The sequence below is a fragment of the Nothoprocta perdicaria genome, unplaced genomic scaffold (assembly GCF_003342845.1).
Source record: "Nothoprocta perdicaria isolate Ctin4 unplaced genomic scaffold, notPer1 scaffold_44, whole genome shotgun sequence".
Taxonomy (NCBI): Eukaryota; Metazoa; Chordata; class Aves; order Tinamiformes; family Tinamidae; genus Nothoprocta; species Nothoprocta perdicaria.
The window spans coordinates 3,285,564-3,306,153 of record NW_020455688.1 but is presented as its reverse complement, the minus strand read 5'-3'; the positions used below and the strand labels follow the sequence as shown (position 1 = coordinate 3,306,153).

Here is a 20,590-nt window from a genome sequence, read left to right as displayed (position 1 = left end):
AGGAAGGAAGGGAGGGAGGGAGGGAGGAAAAAAATGTGAACAAACTTGGCATAAATATGGAGTACTAACATAGAGAACCCCCCAAATCAACTATTGCTGATAAGTAATGTTGAAATATGGAAGAGAGATATTCTGATTAATCCCTGAATGCAAAAAGAATATAAACAGAAAAGAAAAATGAGTTTTTAGAAAACAGAAGGGTAGTCTGTATGATACTTTGATGACTTCCTAAACTTTTATTGAAGTTATATTTATGACTATATATCATATATTTATTAAACTTTTATTTCAGTTCTTGTTTGGCCACCGACTAACTAGTGTTTTTATTCTGTGTTTGAAGGAGCTGCTGTTAGTCTTATTTCCACTACAGCTATACGGAGTTTAGTTTCAGAAATAATGAGGAGAGAAGTTGGATCCACCAGAGCCAGGCAACATAATGCTGGGCTATAAGGACTCCTTTATAGCCATCAGCTATTGAAGAGCTCATATCTTCAGCACTGGTTATTTATGCACTGGTTGTCTCTTACTCTGCTGAGAAATACTGGCTTCTATGGACTCCTTAGTCACCGTACTCATCAACRTGCAGCTTGGAAAGGTGTTATGGTGTTATGGTGTTATTAAGGTGTTATGGTCTGGCCAGGTCCCACTGGGATGGCAGGAGGTGGAAGGGGCCCTTGGGAAGGGTCCTGGCCAGAGAGCATCCAGTGCTGMCAGATCCAGTGCAGACGGAGCACGTGGGAGCTGGGGGCCACCAGGCTGCTGAGCTGTGATGTCTGTGGAGGCTGCCTTCCCCCCATAAAGCCTGCAGAATTTAATAGCAAATCCCCTGAGTCGGAGGGACATAACTGTACGAGAAGCCTCCAGATTTGCCAAGAAGGAGACATATGTTCTCTGATCACACAGACTAGCAATAAAGCAGACTATCCATGTTCAAACAATAACAGAGCAGTAGAAAGTCTCCAAGACCATCCAAGGAACAAATGACGATGGATTACTAAGTCCCAAGAGCCCTTTGAAAACTTCAGTTTTCAAGAGACCATCACTAGAAATTTTCTCTCTGTCACTGCAATTCATATTTAAAAATACAGTGCTTACAATATATAGCCATAAGGAAAACCTTGGTTATCTCACGTTCCAAAGATCATCAAAAAGTTGTATATGAAATTGCTTAATTTATTAAGGATTTGGAATTTTACTGTAATATTCAATATAATTTCCTCCATATAATTAGTTTGTAATATTATTTTTAATTTATTTATAATATCAATGGAGCTTTATAAGAGTCATAACTCATAGCCTCAATGCTAAACTATGAGAATACAACTTTTCATTTTCACTGTAACTTATTAGGAACATAACTTTATGAAGTGTATGATCAGTGTGATATCATAAATGTGTACTARAATTGTTTATGGAGGTTTTGACTAAGTCATTTCAATTTTGACTACATTGTTACATTGCAGGCTATATTTACTCAATATTTTCTTAAGTCTCTTGCAGTAATGAAAGCATATGAATAATGTTATACACTGGGAGATAGCAAGTGTTACAGTATTTGTGAAATACAAGTAGGCTATATGGGGAGCTAGTGATTCTTTTGTTAAGAATAAGCTCACTTCTACTTCAGAAATAGTTTAGGTGAAGGAAGAAAACTATTCTTTCAAAATGCATATGAACTGCCATTAGTTAATGGAATATCTAGGGGAATATTAAAGGGATAGTAATTTTGAAGGAACCTGGGTTCATTGAGGTCCTAGGATACATCCCTCTAAATTATTGTGGAGACATACCCTAAAAAGTATATCAGTTTACTCAGTAGTACTGAGGTTGCACCTGGACTATGGTGCTCCTTTTTGGCTCACCCAGTTGGGGAAGGATACAGCAAGCAGAGGATGCCAGAGATGGGCAGGATCTAGAGCACTAGACCTAGTTGGAGCTGGGGAGCTGCCTTGTTCAGCCTGGGGAACCTACTGCAACAGCCTGTGATGACTTGGAAGGCAGTTACAAGGATGGCAGAATCAAACTCTCCTCTCTAGCGGCAGGTGCAATAACAAGGGGCAATGGCCATAAAATGTGACTTGAAAGGTTTGCATGGGACATCGTGAAACACTTTTTCATTCATTGTGCAGCACTAGGACAGGTCACCCAGAGAACAGTGCATTGTCTTTCGGTGAAGGTTTTCATGTCATGGAGAGTTAAGGCCATTGCTGACCTGACCTGCACCGGCGATACTCCCACTTCTTGCAAAGGTCCCTTCCAACCCCCTTTTCTGTGATTCTGTGGAAAAGTGAATTAACCTCTTCTGTTTGATTCCCTTAACTCCATGGAAAAAAAAAAAAAAAAAAAAAAAAACACATGGAATTCCTTCATGAAGGAGAGCCAGCAAAAGAATTATGTGGCCAGTCAACAGCCAGTGAGGTCCTCTCCGGATCATCTTCTAGATGAGTGCCATTTATCAGCAGGCTTGCAAGAATTGCTTATGCTTGTGGTATCAATAATTCTGTGAGGTCAGCAGGTGAAGTTGCTACTGTTATCTTTAATATTTTCATCCCTATACTTGCATTAAGAGACAATACTCAAATTCATTAACAACTGGAGCACAAGTCCCTTTGAAGAAATCATGGGCATGTGTCAGAATAATGGACAAAGAGATGGATGTTCACCCTGGAAAGCTGTTGAGTAGATTTCTTGCGTGTGAGATACAGAAACCTGAGCATGTGAATGTCAAAAAAACATTTACTTTTGATAGGCTTGTATTTATCATTATTAATTTTCTTCTTTCTGAGAAATAATCCAAATAATTATACAGAAGTTACAAAACAAAATATATCAGAGAACTGATAATTAAATGCTGACTGTACCTGTTGCCAGGTTGGTAAGTTCCACAACCCAGGTTGATGGAAAACTGGATCATGTGAGTCACAGTGGATGGGAGCACTGGAAGAACATGGAAGTAATCCACAGCCCAGACATTCTTGTTATGGCCTTGGTGACTCTTTTGTTTCAAACAAAATTTGGTTGCAGGAGTCTGCATGTCCGGACTAATGACAACGGAAACCAAAGATGGAACCTTTAATAGAAATGAAATCAGTTAGGATTAAATGAAGCAAACAACAACAAAAAAAGTTATATGGAAAAGTACTACTTAAAACAGCAACTTCAATTATGTTGAATGAAACACACCCATCTTTCTCCTTGCATTTTTTTCTATTAACATCACTTTTTTGAACTTTTTCTACAAAAGACCCCAAGTAAAAACATTACTTATATTGTGTGCATAGCTATATGCACTCTGGGCACCAGTGCAGCTGCTTGTCACCTTACTGGATCAGTGTGTTTGGTTGTAAGGACACTGTAGAAAAGACTGCAAAGAATTTTCTGTGTTTGGGTTAACACGAGTTGTTTTATTGGTGCTCAGTTGGCAGTGGAAGATGACGCTTGCTCGGAAGTCTCCCAACTCAGAGCAAGGGAGCAAAGTAACCGCCTGTCTAGTCTAAATACRTGAGAATGGACCAACAGTCCGAGTTCACAGGCCTGTCTTGGGAGGATGTTATGATGCTGGATTAAATGAAAGCACAGCTTTATGAAGCTTAGCCTTTGTCCTAAAGCAACGAAATCGGACCTTTATTATGTTAGGAGAGGATGTCTGCTTCAAAACTGGTCGTTTAAATAAAAAACCCTCCACAATGAATTCAGTGTAATTTCAGATCCTATCTCTCCCCGAGTGACCCAATTAATTTTTTATTGTTTTACAATTAYAGCTTCCTTAGTCTTAAAAAAGGTTCTACCCCGTCTTTCACACAGGAGCAGGAGAGGAGGGAAGCCAAGCACAATGAAACAATGCAAGTGACTCAACAGAAATTCAGGCCCAAACCTCCTGTGAACACTTGTCCTCTCTGAATGACAGGGAAAAGGCAGAAATGCCTGGAGTTGAGGTCAGCTGCACTTTTAGCACCACACTGCCTGCATACTGTATACACAAATTAATTCATAGCACATGCAGCTGTGTATGTTACATGCATTTCTGAATAGCTAGCCCACCATGAGAGACACTTCCAGGATGCAGTTCCTAAGAATCAAACTGTGCCTAGCAGGAGCTTGAACAGGAGCAATTATCTGGGAGGTGACGATATCCCTGGASTTTCCAGTTAATGGCAAAAGGAGTCACTCTATCACTGCAAGATCTAGACACATTTAGCTTCGGAAGCTCATGTTTCACTGGCTATGTGGAATTTAATATACAACACTGTCATGCTGGTTTAAAATAGATTATTTCTATTCAAAAACAGATTGCCACCTATCTTTCCCACTCACTTTGTTTCAGCCAGCTTACCTTGTAAGCAGCATAGGTCAAAGTATCAAGAGCTATGTGTTCCTTCCTGCCTTCAATCTTGGCATAAAGTATGACATCATTTTCATGGGATTCTCCAGAATCACAAGTACCTCCTGTACAGCACASATTTGAGGAAGAAATATGTAAAAATTAAAGCCTTTGTTACTGGAAAGCAGAATCATATTACACTGTCATAATTATGGAAATAATTACAACCAGATGTTATTTAGCTCAGGATATGAAACAAAAGAACAGAGGCCCTAAGGACATAAGAACTACCTGATCAGATAGGCCATGCCAGGGATGAAGGGCTTGACAATTATGAAAGCCGCAAGTAGCTCTCTTAATCATCTTATTAAAACAGTTTTAATAGAAAATGCTGTGCCCAAAGCCATACATCTATCTGTATGTTTTAAATCCTATTTACATAGAAATGCTCTGCTCTTTAATATTTGAGTTCTCCAGTGTTTGTACTAGATTGATGTCTATTATTTAGTGCTCACATCCACTCACACCACATATGAAGACATATAAATACTTCTCAGCTGATTCTTTGGCAGCTGAGAACTTCCTCACAATAAGATAGTAGATATTTTGCACCTTATTTGATGTACTTTATCTTCTACTATCTGCACCATAACCTCAAAAGGGTTAGATGGAGTCTATCACCAAAAACTTGTCACCTCATGGTCACCTCACTGAAAAAGGGCAGGATTTCAGATATCTTCATATTTCATATCACCATTCATATCAAAATACTTATTAAGCTTCTTTAAAAGACCAGATGTTTTGGCTAAGTTGAATAAAAGCCCTTCATTGGTGTTGTAACAAGCTGGTCATCATCACACTTGTTTGTTGTCCTAGATGAGGATTTTAAAACAAAGTATCTGTAGTTGAAACAGGAAGCTTGTCATTTCCCTGTACAGTATTGGTATCACAGGTATTAAAGAAAAAAAAAAAAAAAAACAGGATGAGGAAGCTTCTTTGAATGGTCCATAAAATAAAAAGCCTGCACATATGAAACATTTTCTCTGGTTTTTTTTTCTTTTTTTTCTTTTTGCCTGAAAATGGCCRGTTCCTAGAGAAGATTAAGTAAAACGTGATCTATCAAGCTAGATAAGATGTGCATCTTTGATGAGAATTACAGAGTAATAAGAACATTCATGTGTCTACTCAAAGTCTCTSTTCTATACTAGTATGTATTTAATTTACAACTAGGTGCAAAATAGGTTTTAAATGATATCCCACTGTCCCCTRCGCCTGTATGTGCTGACACGTTCTTCCCTAAGTTCATAAGGTTGAGTAAATTTATTTCCTGTCTCTCTTGCAGGTGTTATGAAGCTTGGAAGATCTGGAAAAAAGCATCCTCCTTTTCCTGCGCTTTATCGGTAAGTCATGTAACGCAGAGCAGATATGTGACAGGACAACAACATGAGGATTTCTACTTGTTAAATAAAGCTTTTATTTTCTCTTGTTGATTCAGAAGGTTGCTCGTGGAGGTCAAAAGTTTAGTCTCTGCTTCCTCCTTTATTATTCCATTATTCTCTACCTTTAAACAAAGTCCCCACCTCCTCTAAACACAGCGTTGAGAGAATAACCTTCTCACRCAATTTCCTTTTTGATCAAAATAAAAGTTCTGGAAAAACACCATGTTCATATGAGTTTTGGTTTGTTACAACACCTAATCAATACACTTCCACTGACAACAACAGTGGGGAGAGATTGCAATAGGAGACATACCTATCTTAGTAACTAAGAAAGTTGTCTACTTAACCCTAGTAAATCGTAGAGGTTGCACCTCATTCCAGCAAGAAAGGTCTGCATGTGATCCTAGCACCACAGCTGTGCTTCTCATGGGGGATACCATAGGTAGCCCCACCTTCATCAAGGTACTGTGGCACCCCTGAGCTTCCCTTATCCTATGGGAGAACCAACTCCTGCAGTTTAGAGAGCTGTTCAGGTGGTCTAATAGTGATGTTTCAAGTTGAGCTTTTTCCAGGCAGTGTACTGACCAGAGCTCCTCTGACTATAAGGGAAATGTAGACATTGGCATTGCATGGAGACACCTTCATGTGTCTTAATCAGAGATGGATATGTTTAACACATGAAAAAATGCCAAAATAAATTAATGGGAGAAAACCCCACCAAGAGCTGCTAAATCCAGAGCAACCTGTCTGACTCAGACAGGTTTTGACATGCAAGCCTAACTCAGAGCAACGCATCTTACAGTCTCATTGGTACCATAACCATGAATCAAACATACTCTCTTTTGCAAAATATTTAAAATATTTCTTAAGCAGGTTGTGCAAMTTAATTCTAATCTTAATTGCTCCGCATGCTGTATTACGTAAGGAATACATACTCACCCATACTGAAATAAAACCTTAAGTTCCCATAACCCGTGGTGTCCATATATGGAGTGCATATTTTCCTTTCTCCATCTCTGAGAAATACCACAGCTGAGCCAGACTCCAGTGTCCCACATTCAGTACCAATGATGGCTCCAAATACATCCCACCTGCAGAGGTCAACAGTGGATAGAAAACAAAACATGTTCTAGGACGGGTATTTACACATAGTTGCTACTTCAACAGGCTTTGAGGATAATAAAATGAAACCCTTCAATTATGATGCATACAGCAGCATTATTTACATATTCAATACTATCCTTTCAACTCAAACAAAACAAATTAATATAAATATTTGAAATAAATGGGGAAAGAGCACAAGTTACTAAAAAGATGAGGCATTCATTTCTACTAACAAATATTTAATGATAAATTGCTCTATTATCTTCACTATTTTCATGGCATAAAAGCATTTAAAATATAACTGCATTCTGTTTCATGTTGTGCAATTTAAGATTTACAGATCAATGAAACTTGAAAAGGAACATGTCCACCATATCTGCTATGCAATTATTAAATTTGTAGGTAATAGCTGAAAATACCCTCTTTTCATCTTTCTGAGCATTTAGGATAATAGTTTTAAGCTAACACATGATCAGAGTATAAAAAGACTGCTGTGCTTCTAATATGTAATGATATGATCTTTCTCATTTTTTTCTGTACGTTTTCTCTCATTTTTATTCAGTGATAATTAGAAGAGCTGTTACCAATTTTTTAATTAAATATTTTTATTAAAAATATGTTTTCATCATGGAAGTGTTGGTTTCTTCAAAACTCAATTAAAATATTTTGAAAGATTATGAACTGTTAAAAATTTGTACATTATTTTGGTTTGTTATATTATTTATTTGGGTTGAAATCTTAATTAATTCACAATGAGTCATTTTAAAATTCCAGGGATGATGAAGCAATGAAATTGCTGAGAAGTATGAAAGTCTTATTATCAAATAACTTAACTAGCCAGTATGATTGAGATGAAAAAAAAAAGAGAGAAGTTCTGAACTCTTTGTGAGATGACAAAGACATTTTCTGCCCAGGTCTAGCAAAAATGATCTCTATCAGCAATGTGTTGCAAGAAAATTAAAATAAAAACATAATGACAACTGGTTAATAGTCTATTTATCAATTTAACCAGTCAAACTATTTCAAAATGTATATATAGGATCTTCTTGAGGGCTATCAGTTTTCCTATCGATCTAAATCACAGAAGCCGACAAGAAGTCTAGTTGAAAACACTGCTTTAAAACTTAAACTTTTTTAACAAAGTCTCCACCACTATGGACAGGAAGGTTCTGATCCTGCCTCCCCCTCAGTCAGCTGTGCCACAAGAGAATCCCACTGGAGAAAACTGGCACTGTGGTCCTGCACAGTTAGCCCAGTAAAGGATGGAAATTGAATATGGATGATGAACATGGTCATTCCTCAAAGACTGAAGCCATGGAGACATCACTTCTCATCCTAGCTCTTCTCAACCAATAGAAGAGCCCAAAGGATCAGTGGAGAGATGAAGTCATGGCAGGACTAGGTCTCCTGGTCRCTCCCGTTTGACACCTGACCTGGGCCTAGGAGAGTCAGCGCTGATCCAAAGATCTAAGTTATTTAAACTGAGAAGAGCTGAACTCTAATTTCTTAGGGAACACTGAGAATAGGGGTATCAATGTTGGGATAGACTAGATCAGGTACAAGTGAGGACTTCAGATGCAGGACTTTAAAGCTTCTTTCATTTTATAATTAGTAAGAATGATAAATGTACATTCTGCAATCCTTGATTACTGGAAATGCCAAAAAAATCCCCGAGGAAGCTTAGTCAGAAAACATTGATCGGCTCTAACAAAATCTTTTCAAAGACCTACTAGAGGAAATGTCCCCTGACACTGCGTGGAGTTTCTGCTGGAGAACTGGGAGGCTGGATACCCAGGCTGGGTGCCAAAGAGGGAGGCCTGACTTCTGCCCCAGCCCGTCACAAGCAGAGCTGGGTCAGAAACGCTTTACACTCCAAGAAACCACTCTCGTCACTAAGCAATAAATGGCTTCCCGTTTCCTTCGAATGCCTTCTTAAAAATCGTATTTTCTCTCAGTAACAAAACAAAAATTACCTTTTACATTTTATATTTTTTTCCCAAAACTGATTTTTTATTTTCTGCTCAAGCCTGCATGCTATGTTATTTGTCTTTTGCATTTTTCTAACAATTCTAATTCTGTCAAACAGCATTTCAAATATTCTTCAAGGAATAATTCAAAAATATTTGTTTAAGAAGGAAACTGGTGTTTACTGCTGGCTGAATGTACCCAAAACCTCCATTCTTATCAACTTTTCTAGGCAAACTTGAGTAAAATTTGAAAAGCAAAGAAAAAAAGTCCTGATTGTGAGGACTTGGGCTGTCTGCTTTATGCTTGGAAAGCAAAGTTATCCCTCGCCTGGGCTGCATAGCAGCAGAGATTTTATATCACATGGCAAGAACAGGGTCGGGTTTCTGAGACCTGCTGCAGAACAAGTGCCACATGGGTCTGCTGCCTGGGCCCCGCCTATGCTCGCAGATGGAGTCAGGAAAAGCAAACAGGCAATGCACTTAATCCAGGAAAATGACGCCTTTGCAAACTAGGATGTGGTACAAGCATTTTACTTCAATATTTCTACTCATGGTGGCATTTGCTATTTCAATAAATTTTCAAAAGTTCACTGATTTTCTTAGAAAGAAGGGCTCTGATTAGAGATAAGGGCAGTGAAGGGTCTGGGCTGACCTAACTTAACTAAACACCAGGTTCAGCAGATACAGGATCTACCAAAAAAGATGTGCCCTAGGCAATCCCTCCATCCTGCTTTTTCAGAACAAAGAAGAGCCTGAGAGAACATCCCAAGCTTAGTCCACACGGTCACTGAGCACAAACCAAGCATCCTCATTTTCTTTCTTTTGCCTAAAACAGAAGTTTCTAACTTGACATGGCAACAAGAGAGTTTGGAATCTACCTCTTTGGTTGGTTATACAGAAAGGGAAATAGTTCATGGTGAATCTTTTTTTCTGTAAGCCTAAAATGAACCAAGTGTTTACAGGACACGGTAAGATGTGCTTTGAAAGGCTGTTCTTTGCCTTGGACCCAAACAGGGCAGCACTTCAATCAGCTGCTAATCCTATGTTGGATGAAATCAGTATTACTTTCTGGGTATCCTTGCAAGGATTCTTGCAGTATCCTTGCTAGCTCAAGCTTTTCAGTGTTCACTGAAGTCCCATACAAGCATTTATCAGAAAAACACTACAATATCAGGCAGATCCTCTGCTCTTGCACAGATGCCAGACTGATGCTGGCACCTCTGCGCTGCTGCAGCTCCTCGCTCTGTGTCTGGGATTAATGTTGCCTTGCTCTCCTGCCATGCCTTGAATACTCCTCCTCCTCCTCCTGCAGCCCCTCAGGCTGCCCCACATGTTAGAGCCCCTGCACCAAAGTGTGGCTCAGAGCTGGGAGCCGGGGGAGGATGAGTTGGTTTGACAGGGACAGGGGGTTGGTAGCATCAGGCAGCTGTGATTGAAGCAGACCCACATGGCCTGTTCCTGCAGTATCACAGGATAACTCACAAGCATGGCTTTCATCATTAACAGCTTTGCTGAAAGAATAGTCTGGAGACAGACCACTCCCCATGGCTTTTCTTGCCTTGCTCATTCCTGTAATTATCTGTTACTTACTGTAATGCTGTTTTTTTTAGCAATCTTCTATGAACACGTGCTGGATGCACTCACCCCTTGGGCTGGCTCTCAAACTCCTCTGCCCACTGCTCCTGGGCATCCTCCGTGGAGAGGTCCACGTCGCGCGTCGTGGCAAAGTTGAACTCGCTGCCGGCTGTGCCATGGAAGTAGATGGAGTTTCCATCCGATTGGCAGCTATGCTATAGGTAGAAGCACATGGGGGGCTTGTTAYAGGGCTTTGCTAGGGCAGCTGTTCCACTCACACACCATCAGGCCTTAAGAAGAGCCCTTGTGCTATCTAGCAACATAACCATGCCTAAAACAAAGTAAAAATGAAAGATGGCCTGTCTTCCTCGCTCTTTCTTAGACCATGTCATTTGTTGGTATTTATTTTTTAAGGTATTACTCTTTTGCCTGGTTTGGACCACCAATCACAACCGCATGAACAACAGCAAGTTTAGCAGAATATCAGATATTGCTGTGGATGTTTTGCCAGCAATAGAGGTTCATGCCGAGCAACACACAGTGTTTCCATGCCTGACTTGCCAGCAGAGGTGTTTGCATGAGCAGTTGTTATTTAAAAGCTTTATGGAATTTTTTGTATTCAAACAAATAGAGATAAAAGTGGTAATGATTAGTGGCAATGTTTTTCTGGGGGAAATCTTGGTTACATTAAAAATAAAAGCTAATTTAAGAAATAATTAATTAGAATGATTCTCTGTTCTCACTACCATTCAGCATCTGAAAAACAGATATATTAATGCTAAGTAGTATTGACCTTTACAGTATCATCTAAACATCCTGCCTGTGAAAGGCTCATAACTTGCCAAGGGAAGCAGGATGGTCAGCTGAGCTGCTCTTGAAAAGATCATCGTAGTGCCACATCAGTGAATAATCAACTTTTTTAAAAAGAGAAATGTGGGACAAGAAGAAAAAACTGTCTAATACATCTTCGTCTATGTGCTTTTATGAACCATGTGAAAAATAACACATTTAGTCACACTCTATAGCTCTTCTCTCATTTATCACTGCAAAAAAAGAAATATATGAAATTATTTGTTGATGACTTTCAAGTATGCTTSCCTATAACTTAGCAATTAAATTCACATTTAGTAATAAAATACATGACTTCCTTTTCAGACATGTCAGTAGGTATTACTAGACAATTATCTGTGTAACTGAAGTCTGAATTTAGTATATGGACTTTCTGGAATATARCTGTATTACAGCTGCTCTGTGTTTATTACCACCGAATATCACTTAAATAAATACACTATAAAAATGTTAAAAAAATGTTTAAATTGCTGTTAAAATATTTTCCCTCCAAACAAAGGTCAAAGCAATAGCAAGATTTTGAAATGCTCCAAGTCATTGGTTATAATTATCACATAGTTTATATGGATTTTGCCTCAATTCTTCCTTCTCTTTCAACTTAAGCTGCTAAATCTGAAATAGCAGAAAAATATAAGTGTATTTTTTAACTAGGAAAACACCAAAACAGGCTTATATTTTAATTCTCTTTGAAAAACATTTTTTGTACTACACATTTTTTCATAATTGACTTTTTGTTCTCTCATTTAACACTTCTTTCTCATATGTATTACTGCTATCAGGAATTTAAAAATAATTTATTTTGCTCCTTGCTTTTCAGACTAGTTCTCATTTGCTGAACAAAACAGAAATAGGCCTTTATCTGTCAATCAGTCCTCTGCAAAATTCCTTTTATACATAAGCAGTCAAAATAAGGAGATATAGTAAAAATAAAGGCTGTTACAAGCCTTACATATTTCTCAGAAAATATATATTACATATATACATACATAGTTACATATAAGCATATATTTGATATAGTAAAACAGCTACACTAAAGCCAGCTATTTAAATAAAAGGGAACAGGCACAACCCCATTGACACCTGACGATTGTACGCCCCTCTACTGYCTAGGGAGTGTGTTGGAGGCTCCTTTAGGTTGAGAAGATAAATAACGAGGCAGTTTGGTGAAATGCAGTAGCATCATTTAGTTCATCAGTTCTAAAAAAAAACATCTTTATGGCTTTACATCAACCTACCCCATCTTTAGAGATCATCAGTCTCCCTGACAGCCACCTTACTCCTGTCTGTGCAAACATCATCCCTTTGTTTAGTTTTAACACCCCATTTCATAAAATCCCAGGATGGTTGAGGTTGGAAGGGACCCCTAGAGCTCATCCAGTCCAGCCCCCTGCTCCAGCAGGGACACCCAGAGCACGGGGCACAGGGCGGCATCCAGGCGCCTTTGGAAGATCTCCAGAGAAGGAGACTCCACAGCCTCCCTGGGCAGCCTGTGCCAGGGCTCTGTCCCATGCAGCCTGGCCCTTCTTCTACATTATTTATGCTCTCTTATTTTCATTAAGTTTACCTAACAGCTCCTTGTCCATCCACATAGGTCTCCTGCCCACATTACTCAACTTTTTTCTTGTAGGAATGAACTMATCCTGAGCATGGAGAAAGYAGTGTTTGAATATTAGTCCACTCTCCTGGACCCCCTTTTCTTCTAGGACCCTGGCCCAGGGTATTCCTCAAAGGAGCTCCCTGAAGAGGTCAAAGTTGCCTCTCCTAAAGTCCAGGGTTGCAGCTTCCTCTGTGCAGGATTGTGAATTTCAACACCTCATGGTCACTGCAGCCAAGACTGCCCCCAACCCTCACTTTTCCAACTAGACCATCTCCATTTGTTAGTATCAGATCTAGCAGTGCCCCTCCATTTGTTGGTTTCCTTTTTCCTTCTTATTTTTCAAGCCAYCTCCATGTGCAGTTGCCCTGTCTGCTCTTTTCCATCTAACACGCTGCAGAGAACAAGGGTACGGAACAAAGACCCCAGATCTTCCAGGGGGGCTCAGAAAGTGGCCCAGGTCCCATGGAGGACCCTGCTATGAGCAGCATCCCCAGCTCCCTCCTCAGCCTTGTTCAGCATCCAAGGGACTGCTGACKGTGCCCAACTATTTTGAGGATTAGTAATAGGGCTTGAACAGACTGGGCAGAGAATTGAAACCATCAGACTCATTTTCTCTTGGGTTCGACCCAGGATGTGAATCCAATGTAAATCCAAGCCTTTAGAAAGTTAAAATTGAAGTATAATTTGCATATTATGCTGCAGCTTTCCCAAATGAAAGGCTTTACACTTGCAGTGGTAGTCTGTGTACTTCCATTATTTAAAGACTGAATTTTATAGATTTTTTTTTTGCAATAAACTGAACTCTTTCAAACTTTTCAAAAAAGAATACTCTTTTTTGAAACTAAGTGGATGAAATTCTCCATAAACCATAGTCACTGCAGGTATCCCTCAGGTATATATATTTCTCTCTTACCCAGTTCTCTGCTTCATTTTTATTTACACTCCAACTATTTCTAAGATAAGAACAAATTAGGATGATGAATAAATTTTTAAATAAAAACAACAACACGTAGGATACTTCTCCTTGTTACCACAGAAGCTGTAGTTACAAAAGCAGACTTCAATTTTTCATTTAGCAAGGGATTAGCAATACATGAAACACTTAAGTTTGTCCTTGCACCAATTACAACAACAGAAACTTAACTACTTTGTGAAGTAACATTAATTTAGAGAATAAATCCTTTGRCAATCCTTTGACAACTCCAATAACCTTCTCTGAAATAAGTTTTCTCTCAAATTACCTGCATAATAGCATGCAAAACTTGCTGACACTTGAAGGCTGACACTTCAAAACAGTAGCTACTTCCTACTGCTTGCAGTAGGAGAGGGACTATCAGCCTGCAATAAATAAATTGCTGTATTCCTAAACAGACAATCCTTGCCTGTTGCCAAAAGGAGAAAAGCCAAGTTGTGTTCAGGGACGGTGGTCATCCCGAGAGGGGAAAAAGAAAGAAAAAACATTAGTTTAATTTAATCTGGCACAACCAACGCTATTATTCACTTGCTGCAGTTGTTAAGCTATTGCTTCATATGAATAGGGTAAAATGAAAATTGGTTGGATGTATTCCCATATCTCAGCATGCTTGGATTTGCTTTCAGTTTAATCTGCATTGTGAGTTTTAGGGGGTTTCTAAAGTTTTTCTACTGAATAGCTCTAATACCACTSCTTCTCTCCGTACATCCCAGGCCCTCCATGGCAGATCATCACCTACCTCCACCATCTCTCACATGCACCATCACGTGGCTTACTTTTTCCTGACTGTCGATGCCTGCTGATGAGATGCTCAACTTGCATGCTCTTGCCCATTCTGCTCATCATGCCTAGCAAACTCCCCCGAAGACATTCAAACACCTCCTTAATGACTTTCTTAACAAAACTTGTCCCTGATTAGAGTGAAGAATCAACTGCTTAGCAGGATGAGCAAGTCACCCCTTACTTGCACGGTGTCTTTTTACTCTCATATCTCCCCAGCCCGAACTTTTGTCTCTTGTTTTATTAATGGATCCSAATTTCCCGGGACACAGGACAGCTTTCTGGTTTGTGTCTGAAGAGGCAACAATGGTATTGTTCTTGGTCAGCCCTTTCTGCCCTACTATATACTCCTTACATTTTACATCTTCTACACAGAGTTTTCACTTTCTTTGGGTAAGTGTGTTAAGAAAAATGTCCTAATCATCTGAAATTCAGAAAGTTTTCAATTAGGATTGTTCAAAACTATTGGTTTTCTGTTAGCAAAAGCAGGAAAATTGGGTTTGGTGCTGGTGGAAGCCTGACCATGTGAATAGCTACTAATGATGCTTATTTTCAGTGGCAATTAGATGGCTTATGGAACCTATTTTTAAGAGATACCTGAGATCCTACATCATGCAAATATAGTTGAAAAACCTCTGTATTTTTCATGATTGTGCATGACAACACCACATAATATACAAAAGATATCTGCTAAACCTGGAGTGAGCTTGTTGGCTGGGAGGGAGTCTGGAGTCTGGAGTCTCCAGTTTATCCTACCACATAAACTAGTTCAAGCATCTACAGCTGGACCACAGTCAACAGCCAACAGCCAAACAACAGCCAACACCACAGCTGGAGCTACAGGGAAGATTTTTAGAAGCTCAAATATAGAGGCTGGCAACAGTAATAGAAGAGCTGAAGTTCGTCAAAACAGGCTTCTGTCCTAGTTGTTTAGGTCAAGTTTGTGAATCAACAAGTACTTCTTGGCTTTACAGTGCGGAATTTCTTTACATGGAGAGCAGCACAGAGTGCAGCTAAATGACACAACTGYGCCATTCAGAAAGGCATCAACAGGAAACATCAGTGTGAAATTCCTCAGTGGAACAGATTTTTGGCTGAGGCACTGAATGTCATCTTCCCAAGGCTGATCCCTCCACTCCCATGTAAATGTTGTTCACCTCTGTGCCTTTAAAGTATTCAGAGTCATCTTCACCACCATTTAATGAGGTCTTTATCAGAGACAAATAGTGATGCACCTCTTCATATTATGTCTCCTGGGCCTAATGACCCTGATGATTCTTTCAGGCAGCTGTAGCCTCACCATTTATTTTTGGCGAAATTTCTTGCATTGGAATGGGTCTGCCGGGCATTTGGGCAGTGCCAGCTTGCAAAGGGCTGGTGGCAGATGGAAAGGAATCTGCCCAGTGCGCCTGCACCTCTCCATGAGCAGGGAGCCATCAATTTCCTCCATTAAGGAGTTGTCACGCAGCCCACCCAGCTGGAGGAGCATCTCTGATAGCCAGGCTGGCTGGCGTATGCTATTCAAATACAAAGTGCATTTTAAAAGGAAACCAAAATATCATTTGTCGACAAATTGGAAATGCATGGCTTTGACCACAGCCAATTTTTTAATGAGTGTAATATTTTAAGTGATTATTTTTGCCACTTCAGATTGCTCCTTGGAGAGGAGAGGAGTTTTTTTTTTTAATTAAGATCGAGGCAATGTAAACAGATGAGATATGAGAAGCAGAGAAACAAGAACTAGAATGAAGAAAATTAATTATAGCTGCATTTTCAATGGAGCCATAAATTGGATATTGTGTCTTTCTGGAAATAAGTCATGTAGGTTTTTGAAATTTTCAGATTTTGATGTGATAACAGGTAGGAGAATAGATTTGATGTTGATAAGGTTGTAACATGCTTGTAATTTCTTAGCTAGGGAGGGTATGACTGAAATAATTTGGAATGGATTCTAAACACTAAATTCTATGTGTTTGACCATTAAGGTTTCTGGTTTTAAGTTCTTTCTTCAAATAAAGTGCAAAACACGGTGTGATTTGAGTAGCTTCCCACGAAAAAAAAGAACTTCCATCCTTCTCATGTCATACTTGTTTAGACCATTCAATACAGGTTAGAGAACTACAACTTTGGACACGCAAGCAGGCCAGGTGCAGAAGGAGTTATAGTGCACCTTGCCTTTGCAAAACAATGCAATGAAACTTGTTCCGTAATGAGGCAAGAAGCAGTTTATAAAGTGTGTTTGCACTCATCGTTCCCGACTATACGTTGTCCATCACAGGCAGGCGCTCAAGACCCTTGGCTTGTTTATGAGTGACTCACACGGTTCTGAATGGTTCTCCACCGCGGGGACGTTCCCGGTGTGTGTGTAACAGTGCAGCTACAGCAGGATTCTGCCGATGACTAATTTCTTCACGAGTCAGTCAACTGGCATGTGCTGAAATTCTGGGAACTATTGATGTTTCTACTGTTCTGTACTGAGGATAATTTCAATCTCACTTGGTCTTCTGAAAGTAATGACAGGGTATTAACATCTCTGTACAAATCAGAGTTGGAAATGAGTCCACTGAAGTAGAATTTTCTGCTCTTTAACATCTCATGAGCTGATTCACATTGCTTTTCTTTTTCCCCCTTTTTTTTTTCTTTTTTTAACATGCATCTCGCAGCCACCTGCAAAGACCAAAACCTTCACTTCTAGAAACCGTAAGCCAAGGAACTCAGCTGRAAGAATAACCCTGCTGTTTTTGCACTACCACAGAGATAACCTTGGCTTCCTGCCACCCATCACCACACTTTGGAGCCACAGGAAACTGGCATGGAGAAAGGGTCAGGCTAAAGCATTGCTGCTCTACAGCTATTCTCAGCTGTAGGAACAACTAGAAGTACTGCATCAAGTGGCTTTAAGTTGCAATGAGCCCTTAAGCACTGTAATTAAGTATCAGTATTTTAATTAGAAGGGTGATTATTAGCAAAAACAAATCCAAACAAGAGCAATTCAATGCCTCCTTAACGGGCACAATGCAGAAAGGYCCAATATTACCACTAAGGGGTTGACAGATTTTACGTCCCTCCTCCTCCTCTTCCTTCTCCTCTGTCTTCTGCTCTCCTCCCCTCTTACACTCCTTCTTCCACCCACAGAGAGGCAGGAATGGCTCTATAGCCAGGTGCAGTAGGGAGCCTCCTGCTTGCCTCTTCCCAGCTAAGTGTGATGGACAGTGTCTCCTGCGAGGCAAAGCAGGTGGCCATAAGACAGGGTTTGACTCACAGATGACCACTAAAATGTTGGTTTATCTCACTCAAACAAAAACAAAAGTGTTGTCAGAAGCATCCCTATCTGCATAACTTTGTTCAATAAAGTGTCATAGCAATTTCAATCTGCCATTTTCATTCTAAAGTACGTAAGCATCAGCTTTCCTTCTGCAAACAGATGCATTTTATCTGATGCAGACAATTGGTGCCTCAGTCCTCTTTTAAGAACTTAAAACTCAAAATAGAAAAAAAAAATTGTTCTTTTCAGCAGAAGCTATTCAAATGGATAGAAATCTATATGGGCTATCAGGACATTTGTTTTGAAAGGAAAATAACCAGTGCCATTCCTCTCAATTAATGGAGCATTCAAAGAAGATTTGGAATTCTGCTCTGGAACTGGGGTTGTGGAACAGCTTACTCAGCCCTTCTTCTTGCCAGTGTCCCAACCCACGTGCAGGTTTTCTCTGCTCAGGAATACACAACCACACACGTTCAGGAAGGACTCACAGATCTAGGATGTGCACAGCTCTAATTTGCACAGGGTGGGGTGAAAGGTTATGCAGTTTGATGGATGCATTTTCAGTGTATTTTTCTGAGTGGGAGTGTGCAGTTCCCCCTACTCTTTCCCATGCAGTTTTCTCTTCTGCAAAGGTGGCAGGCAATTCTGGGAAATTAAAAAGAACTAAAAAGTGGCAACTTGTTATTTAACCACCACAAGTAGGCACAGTTGCCTGGTATGAACTTACTGAAAGATGAGTAACATGATTATTTCAAAGCTAACATAACTTGGAGCATGCTGACTTGGAGTGAGCATTTTTTACAATGGGGAATTATTTCATCAGGACATTGTTTTTAGTTTTGGTAGGAGTGTGACTTTGATATCACATTAATTTTAATAACACTAGTTACCCGTAGTTGTCTTGTGGTGCTTGGTTATCTGCAAAAGAATTTGCTTGAAATGGACTTAGCAATATTCACAGCCCTGGACTGAAAAGTGATCAGCTTTGATCCAGCTTTGTGGTGTACCTCCTGGCAAAGAAAACATATTTTTCCCCTCTTGTACAGTACTTCCAGAATATAACAATAAAGATATGGCTTCTTCTACCATTCAAGCTCCTTTTTTCTATCCTTGTCAAGTCAGGATTGCACCTTGACTCAAAGAAAAAGAAGATGATGAGCAGAGAGCCCAAGTGTCAGAATCACTCTTCAAGAATTAACCTGACAAATAACAAACATGGTATATAATATCTCAGAATATACTGTATGCATATTCCCACTCATGAGCTAGACCGACAAGTAGTATCTCAATGATGAAAACCCAGGGGGAAGAAGGCTGAAAGAGCTAATTAAACTGAGCATTGCACATCACTTTGGGGAGAATGTGTATGCAGATGTATTTTTGAAAGTGTCTATTCTATGTACCAGCTTTGCAAATCTTAATATCAACACATACTACAGGGATAATCATTGTTCTAATGGAGTATGATCTAATAGAGTATGATCTAAAATACATTGTTTAATAGAGATAAAAAGTGCAGCATCACAAACCAGTCAGTGGTCTGAACAAGAGGCCAAAAGGCATCAATACCATTCTCTGGTCAGCACAGAACATCCCTTCCTTGCCCCAAATCAGGGTGTCTAGTGGCGTCCCTTCTGTCCTGTCCTTGGCCCAAGCAACCCTCCAACACATGCCCAAGCGTGCCAGCTGTGCCAGGCCAAGATGTGCCAGGCTGTGTCCTTGCACATCAACAGCATGGACAACTGCTGGGGGGGGTCCCTGAGTCCTGCTGATCAAGGGCAGAAGACAAGGTCTGACAGGCAAGTCCTGTCATGTTACTTGGATAGCCAGCTTGTAACTCCGTCAGTAGTCTGGATGCACCTTGTACAATGGCATGATGATTTGTGAGACACTGCTGCATCAGTCCTAAAATAATCCAGCTCTGCCCTCTCTGTATTTCATTTTTGTCAACCTGGGAATACACAGAAGGAGCTAAAGTGATGAAAAAATGATACAGACAATTTCTATTTGCCACCATGGAAAATACTGGARGTACTTTAGCACTGTGGTTGGTGGCAAGTGGTAGTATTTCAGGAAATGCCAGAGGCTGATGGCACCATCCCTCACCAGTTTCTTTCTTGAATCTTTTTTGCTATTGTGTCCTGCAAGCGCTTAGCTGRTCAGATAATGTCATCCTCATCCACYGAGTGCAGAGAGGCTGCAGTTCTCCAACTCGACTCTTCTCAAAGCTGAGAGGTGTCACTGAGAACATGCCATGACACATCATGGCCAAATATATCACAACTGTTATTAGCTGTTATGATATATACTGATTTTTCCTAAACGTGGATAATTTCAGAGACAGATGGGTTGGCCTCAAATATATTTTTTATGTATTTAAAAGTGCTACAAGAACTTGAATAACTGTTGAGGTTGGCTCCCTTCTCATGTCTATTGTTGCTCTTGAGCTTGCACACTCAATCCTGGACTGAGGCAATCAGAATAAACTAGGTTTAGCAAATGTTGGATCTCAAAAGATAACAACTCCTGGTCAAATTACAGGATATGCAAAGTGGGCACTGAAAGATGAAATCTCTCTTCTATTCTTTAGAAGAAAAGATTCAAGAAATACTACTGAAGAAAGATTTTCCTTTCCTTTCCTTTCCTTTCCTTTCCTTTCCTTTCCTTTCCTTTCCTTTCCTTTCCTTTCCTTTCCTTTCCTTTCCTTTCCTTTCCTTTCC

General features: G+C 39.8%; 1 protein-coding gene across 1 annotated transcript in view; it reads right to left on the bottom strand.

The window, feature by feature from the left end:
* The window catches only part of RELN (reelin), a 221,583-nt gene that overhangs the window by 93,280 nt on the left and 107,713 nt on the right, over window positions 1-20,590 (bottom strand). Inside the window, exons 11-14 of the mRNA XM_026046370.1 lie at window positions 10,476-10,621; window positions 6,700-6,851; window positions 4,334-4,446; window positions 2,862-3,070 (exon numbers count right to left, since the gene is read on the bottom strand). Of these exons, the coding sequence (XP_025902155.1) occupies window positions 2,862-3,070; window positions 4,334-4,446; window positions 6,700-6,851; window positions 10,476-10,621 (620 nt within the window). The remainder of the gene's footprint in view (window positions 1-2,861; window positions 3,071-4,333; window positions 4,447-6,699; window positions 6,852-10,475; window positions 10,622-20,590) is intronic.